This window comes from Montipora capricornis, chromosome 1, assembly GCF_036669925.1.
Source record: "Montipora capricornis isolate CH-2021 chromosome 1, ASM3666992v2, whole genome shotgun sequence".
NCBI classification, from domain to species: domain Eukaryota; kingdom Metazoa; phylum Cnidaria; class Anthozoa; order Scleractinia; family Acroporidae; genus Montipora; species Montipora capricornis.
Window position 1 is genome coordinate 14,350,306 of NC_090883.1, and position 7,500 is coordinate 14,357,805.

Consider the following 7,500-nt stretch of genomic DNA (forward strand, 5'->3'; position numbering starts at 1 on the left):
TTGAAGATCTCAATAATCTAGCACGAACGTAAGGTTGTAAACGTCAGTGATGTAGCTTGGGGCAACACCATGTAATCCCTTGAAAGTAAGGACCAGTGTTTTAAAATGGACACGCTTTTCAATTAGTAGCCAGCGTAGTTGTTTAAGTACCAGACTGATGTGGTCAAATTTCTTTGTGTACTTCAGGAGACAAGCAGCAGCATTTAAAACTTGTTGTAACTTCTGCAGTTCATATTTAGGTACACCAAAAAGCAATGTGTCAACCCGGATGTTACAAAGGCATGACTAAGTATCTCCGTAGTGTTGAAGGACAAAAACTTCCTGTTCTTTAATATACTTCGTAAATGGAAGAATGAGCTTTTACATACAGCATTTATCTGGGAAGACATGGACATGGTTTTATCTAAGATGGCACCAATATTCTTAACTGAGTCTGACGGGGTGATGACTTCTTCTCCAAAGACCAGAGGCGAGTTCATTAAGATGAGTTTTGAACAGATGTGATTTTAGTCTAATAGCAAAAACCTTCTCCATAACCTTTGATAAAAATGAAAGTTTAGAGACTGGACGGAAGTTGGAAATAATCTCATGGTCCAGCTGAGGTTTCTTTAATAACGGTGTAACTACAGACTTCTTCAAGCATAAGAGCACACTAGATGTCTCCAGATAAATATTAACAATGGTCGTAATTACAAGTAAGATGCCAAGTAGGCACTTCATCAAGAGACTTGAAGGTAAAGGATCAAGAAGAGATGACTTCATTGAAAGTTTAGCCACGTTAACAGATAATTCAGCAGTTGTAGTTGGCTCAAAAACTAGTTCGCTGTCAACGAAGTTATGATCAAATGATGCAAACGCTTCAGACTGTATTGGATCAATTGGTGGAAGTTCACTCCTGATAGTCGTCATTTTATCATTAAAGAATTCACAAAATTTCTAGCAAGCTCAACACTTGAGGCGGCAGTGGGACAGACTTTAGAAGGCTTGCAATGAAGTACAAAATCAATTAAACGAAAGAGTGGCTTTTGATCAACACCAGCTTCTTCAATCAGAGACGTATAGTATTTCATCGTGGTGGAATAAATAAGATCCTTCAGTAGCTTACATCGGTCAAGATATTTCTGACGATCTACATCAAGCCCTGATTTCTGACGATCTACATCAAGCCCTGATTTGCACCATCGCCCCTCTAATCTTCACCCAACCATTTTATGCTGGACAATTTCCTTGCTGTACTACGGTGCAGATGGTCGAATAACGATGGACTTTCTCTGAAGAGGAGTGTGGTTGTCAAGCAGGGAAGATACATGTACTACAGCATCATACTGATCACAGAGATCTTGAAGAGTCAATGCTGATTGAGATAGTAAAGGAGAAGATAGCAAATCTTGATGAAATTGATCACTGTCGGTGTTGCGATGTTTGCAAAAAGTAACTTCTTTTCTTGGAAGCGGTGGTTTAGATACACTGAGGTTGAATAATAGTGCAGAATGGTCGGAAATACCAGGATCCACAACAGATACATTAGATACAGACAAGTCATTACATCTAGTTATAATCAGGTCTAAGGTATGTCCATTCTTATGTGTAGAAGATGCAACGTGCTGTTTACGGTTGAAAATACCAAGAAGATTGTTGAACTTACATGCAGCAATATCGTCAGGAATGCCCACACGTATATTAAAATCACCAATTATGATGATGTTACCAGGGGGAATACAAACATGCTACAGTAGCGAAGAGAATTCATCAAAAAATGACAACGATGAAGAAGGAGGAAGATAATTAAGTCTTGCTGGCGTAGAATTTGATCAGAGGTTCGTCTCCATAGATTCAAAAGATTTGCCGAAAGATTTAGGATCAGATTTGTCCAACCGTAAAGTGTTGATATATAACAAGCCCACTCCAACCCCAATGCCAGTGATCCTTAGTTGGTGTACATAAATAAATAGCCATTTGGACAAATATCGCTCACAACATAATCAGATTCATTACCAGAACGAAGCCAAGTCTCAGTTAAAGCCATAATATCAACCTTATGTCCACAACGAAGTCTTTAACATCCAATGATTTGTGTTTATTGACCGTTGACCGTGCATTTAAATGGCATAAATTAAGCAATCTTTTTGAAATAGCAGGCAGTCGGTCCCCAGAGGATGAAATGATGATATTCACAAGGTTTGAAGGATTCCTTCATTTCACTCCGGTGAATATGAACTTCGATGTAAAATTGTCCGTATGATGATCCGAAGAAATAATGGGACAAATTGGCATTGGTTATGGGATAGGTTAGGATTATTTAGGGATTTGGCGGGAGGATTTTCAACATTCTACGTCTGCCAGTCGTCCTTGTTACTTCTTCCCGATCGAGTTTTTTTTTTCTTTGGTAGTCTGAATAGGTGCAAACCGTATTTATCATGTAATTTCTACCCAGGTACAACAACGTAATACTGCCTTTTCTTCAGGGTCTGGTGCCGCTTCATTAGATGAGGAATACATTTCCACAATTTTTTTGGCCACATCTTATGAGTGGTTTTGGGGTTTTTTTGGTATATGGCACGGCACAATCGAATAGATTCATTGATACTTTATTCTTAGTATGTAATTTTAACCTATGAAAGGTAATTTTCACTCTCACGTAGTATTCAGTTTGTAAGAATCATTTTCTTAGTCACCTTTTTAACTCAGCGTCCATTATGGAGTCCGTGAGGAATAAAGGCTTTGTTTTGCATTGTCTTTGCACGTACAGCCTCACACTGAATGGAAAGGTTAGACATGCAAAATCTTTTGCTTGGAGTATTATGAGTCTGTTATCGATGTTTTTTAATGAGGTAGTTTTTCTGGGCTTCCTTTGCTCAGCAGACTGACTGGCGTACTCCTAATAAACTATTTTTACATCGAAATCTTGAGGGAGTGAAGTCAGAATTGATCGCAATAGTGCCTGAGTTACACTTCCCGATCAACCTCCTTGAACACAAGGGTGAGGGGTTTGTGTTCGCGGAGGTGTTTATGCTTCTCGAGGCATTAAGACTCGTGGGTGACGTCACGATTTCAACCTCGCGATATGTACCACTGTCATTCTGATGCGAGTCTATTCGCCTGCCTCGCTATAAGGTTAACCAAAGCTTGAGTTCTCTCTGTTTCTCTCTGTTTCTGTTTTATTGATCGGCAACGCTTTTTGGTTCTCTACTCTGCAACGAGAGGTTATCTCCGGGTACTCCGGTTTCCCCTCTCCTCAAAAACCTACGTTTGACTTGATTTGCGTTAATTGTTAATTTCAGTTTCCGGTGTCCCCAATTAGTGCTCCAGTGCTAAAACGACTAGACACTTACATCAAGTTCCTTTCCTTGGTTCCATAACAACCGATATAACTAAGATGTAAATATAAATAATCAATCTTATACAACGAGAGTTCCAAGCTTGACACATTATGCAATTACACAAATCACATCTATAAATAATAGAAATAAATAATCAAATAATCAATTACAACAACAAAATCGTGATGATGTTAATATCTATTAGCTGCAAAAGCCAAGTGAGGTCAGGCCACTAAGGTATAAGCTTAAGGCAATACGGTTTGGGGAATGAACCTCTTCGAGGGAGGCCGTTCAAAACGGGAATTTTATGTGGGAAGAAAGAAAATTTAAATGTATCAGTAAAGGGAGAAAGCTGGTTGAATACCAGGTCACTAGATCGTCTTGTTTGAGTTTGAGAGATCCACCCTATTAAGGTTATAGCAGGAGTAATACATGAAATTTAGCTGTTGACACTACCGACGCACAGAAACTAGTGGCCAATCCAGGACATTAAGCATGTAAGAGACACTCGAGTTACCAGAGTAGTATAGGATGCCAAGCACAACAAGCATATTCAAGAGACAGGCTTCCAAGAGCGACAAGTTGAGAGTTTTTAAACTCTTAATTGATCAAGATTGATCAATCAGATTGATACCGTCCAGATTGAGGCGCGCGTTGCATCATACCATACGAAATTAAGTTAGGCACATGAAGTGTTAGCCTGCGAGCAGGCTCTCTGAGGTACTGGAGTTAGGGATTGAATGAGAGCTTTCCTCTCCCACCGTTGAGCCTGCACGCAGGCTACCGAACTGTGGACAGTTTGGACTGTTTATTTGGAGGATGTCATGATGAAAAAAAAAACTGATAGCGCAAACGCAAGTTTGGAATGAATATTTGAAATTTGCAATGGCGACAAGAAACTTGTCATATGAAATATAACGTTTGCCATCTTTCTTTGCTCATTAAATTGCAAATAAATAAATAAATATTTGAAGTTTTAAAGCATGCAATTGTATTGTTCGCAATAACCCCCAATACGGCGTCCCATACAGATGACTGGCAATTGAAGCTGAATTAACCTTCTTGAGAGGGAGATGCCAAGCCTGTAAATGAAGAGATCATATTCTGAGAGCCGGACACCACTGCTTTCACATCTGATATAGTTCTCCCATGTGATGCAGAAATTCTTGAAGAATTTAGACGAGCACTCACCATGCAAGAAAGATTAATATGATGACCAAAGAGTAAACACATTGTCTTGAATGGGTCTCCTGTGAGGCCAAAGTATGTTTCCTTTCCTTTGTCGCTTTCTTTTACTAAACCATAAACAACAGGTCCCACAACTAAACATTTGGTACATTCACTATACATAAGTGTGTGTGACAGGCAGCCAATAACAAGTCCACTGCTATTGCCGGTTAACTAGATAAATCATCACACCAATAAAGTTCCCTCCCCCACCATACTAATTTAGGATCATTAGGAGAAGAGTATGCTCAAGGAGATCAAAAGCTGAAATCAAGAATGTCACATCAGACTCCTCCTTGCTTGTCAAAGCTCTGGCCCGTTCATGATCACACAAAGTCCTTTGCTGTCCTTGCCAACTTTAAATTTGACATACTCAAGATTCAGTTAAACATGAGCCATTAGGAAGACAATACAGATACAATACATATGTGACAACTGCCCAAAATAATTATAAGAACACTGTGGCATTGCAAAAAAACAGCACTTACTGTATCCTGTTGTGTGAAACCCTCCAATGAGAAACGTTACTATGTTATCACAGATCTGCAAACAAAGACATACATTTAAAAGCATGGGTCATGGACCAAGAGAAGTCTAGTCAAGCACAAGACTGAGGACTTCTCTCCTCCCAGCAAGGTACAAAATCCTGCATAAAGAGACCCTATTAGCCCTTCTCTTTATCTGCTATCCTTTACTGAGCCCACCACAGACTTTCAGTACTTTATATTTGAACTTGGCTGTAAAAAGGAAGGAAAACATGTGAACTATGTCATAAGCTACAGTAAAGACATGATTTAGAACATGACCAAAACAACCTCAATTTGCCCAAAAAAAAAATTGGGGCAAAAAAACTGGTGAAAACCTCTTCTTCAATCAATGGCCCCTATTAGCAACGAATTTGTACAAAACATGATTGAATTCATGAGATCAGATGTGAACAGACAGATAACCAAAGAAAACCTACAGAATAATGTTATAGTAAGTGTATAGTACACAAGTGAATAGTGCTCTACGTGTGCGCTGATTGGCTAACTCAGATTTTATTAGCCAAGTACTATCCACCTCTGAATAGCATTCGGATGAGATTTGAAATTTTGGAACACATTTTACAAAAATAAAGTAGTTTCTCGATTCACTTTTTATTCAGCTTGTGTGGTAGAATACTAAAACAATAAAGCTTCGCTGCTCGGAAAATATCCACCACTACTGGCACCTCCACTTCAGTGAATAATAGTAATAGGGTAGTTAACTACTTAAAGTGCCCATAACCTAAAAAGTTTTATTTTCCTATTCGAAAGTCTATATTAAAAAATGAACTTTGGCGAAAGAATTTTTCAATTCCAGCCAGAGGTGAATTTTCTACATTTTTTCAATCCTACTTTTATTTGATACACCCCTTCCGCTGGTCAGGACTTCACGGGCTCGCTGTGACGTAGATTAAGCAATGCTTGTTGGCGTAGATCTTATCTTTTCTTACTAATCAATGCCAAGGTATTGCTCAGCGATCGTTTTTGGTATTTTTCAGTCACAAAAAAATCAATCATGCCTATATTTATCATCAAGGAAAGTGCCTCTGAATCTGGAAGTGAATAAATTGGCGATTTAAAAAAAAGAATGTGAGGCGAGTAGTTGCCCGTCTCGACGAGTCAGCCAGCGCTAGCACTGAAACCCAGAACTACAAGGAACCCTAAGTGGAAGAACCATTAGCAGACGAGGAATGGCTATAAAATTACAGAAAAGAACAAGAGGATAAGGAAAGTCTCGCGAGGGAGTTAAAGTCAACGCTTATGTCTGTTCCTGTAAGCGAATCTCATCCGCCTTCAACGATCTTTTCGTTTTGCTATCCATACAATACTGAAAGTCTTACTCTTTGAAGTGAATCTAGCACAGTGAAGAAGTTTTACCGGGCTTCTTTTTACCAAGACCAAATCTGCAGCCATTTTTCCTTCTTTTTTGAGGTATTGCGTTTTGCGAGTCGAAGGATTCCTACGTATACTTATTCTTTTTTTAGGATCAGCTGTGTTGTTACATCGAGTGGTTACGCATCTTTTAGGCATTTTCAAGGGAATTATTCCTTACTATACTGTTTATATCGCTATTCCTATTCACGTGTTACTTAATCTAAGAATCGATAGAAGACTAAGGCGAATGGTGAGCCAAAATGGCAGCAAATTTGAACGTTTTCTAATTTCATTTTAAATCGCATTTTGCGAAAATCGCAATTTTTTTTCCGAGAAATGTCTATGAGATATGTGTAGATTCAGATGACTAAGTGAGAAAAATTAGGTTATGGGCACTTTAACGAACAGTGCCAGGAATGAGCAATGCTACAGTGCAAACAAACCTCCTCCTCGTCCATGAAATCACAGTCCAATATGGAATCAATGAATAGTTTCTCTGCTTTATCTTCGTCTTCTCGCCTCTGATTTATATACTTCTTAACAATGTTGTGAAAGATAGTTTTTGCTGCAAAGGCAATACACGTAACTAACAATTACCTGCAAGGTTAAAGTGCCTATATCCTCAACACACTTTTCCACTTTGTTTATTGTCCGAAATCGTCCCAAATAAATTGTGTTGTTTTTAGAACCTTAAAATTCCAATTTTTTTATTGGCTTTGAAAGATGGAAAAAGTGGTCATACTTTGATCAATAACGGAGCGATGAAGCTTTGCATTGAGAAAGTTCTTTGAAAACAGCAATGCAAATTAATCTGTGATGTCAACCCGGTATTAAACCCATCCCCCTTCATTGCTTGGTTGTGGATCAAGGTATGACCACTTTTCCCGTGTTTCAATGCCAATAAAAGGTGAGATTTCAATCAAAAGCAACACGATGTATTTTGCACAATATCAGAGATTAAATAAAGTGGAAAGGTGTGTTGAGGTGATAGGCACTTTAAGTGGCATATTTCCAAATTACTGGAATTGCCAGTAAATTTACGGTATCTCAAT

At 38.6% G+C, this 7,500-nt stretch overlaps 1 protein-coding gene across 2 annotated transcripts in view; it reads right to left on the reverse strand.

The window, feature by feature from the left end:
* The window catches only part of LOC138058259 (cytochrome P450 20A1-like), a 31,925-nt gene that overhangs the window by 15,297 nt on the left and 9,128 nt on the right, over positions 1 to 7,500 (reverse strand). For both annotated transcript variants that reach the window (XM_068904202.1, XM_068904273.1), the window contains exons 7-8: positions 6,892 to 7,013; positions 5,036 to 5,090 (exon numbers count right to left, since the gene is read on the reverse strand). In XM_068904202.1, coding sequence (XP_068760303.1) covers positions 5,036 to 5,090; positions 6,892 to 7,013 — 177 coding nt within the window. The remainder of the gene's footprint in view (positions 1 to 5,035; positions 5,091 to 6,891; positions 7,014 to 7,500) is intronic.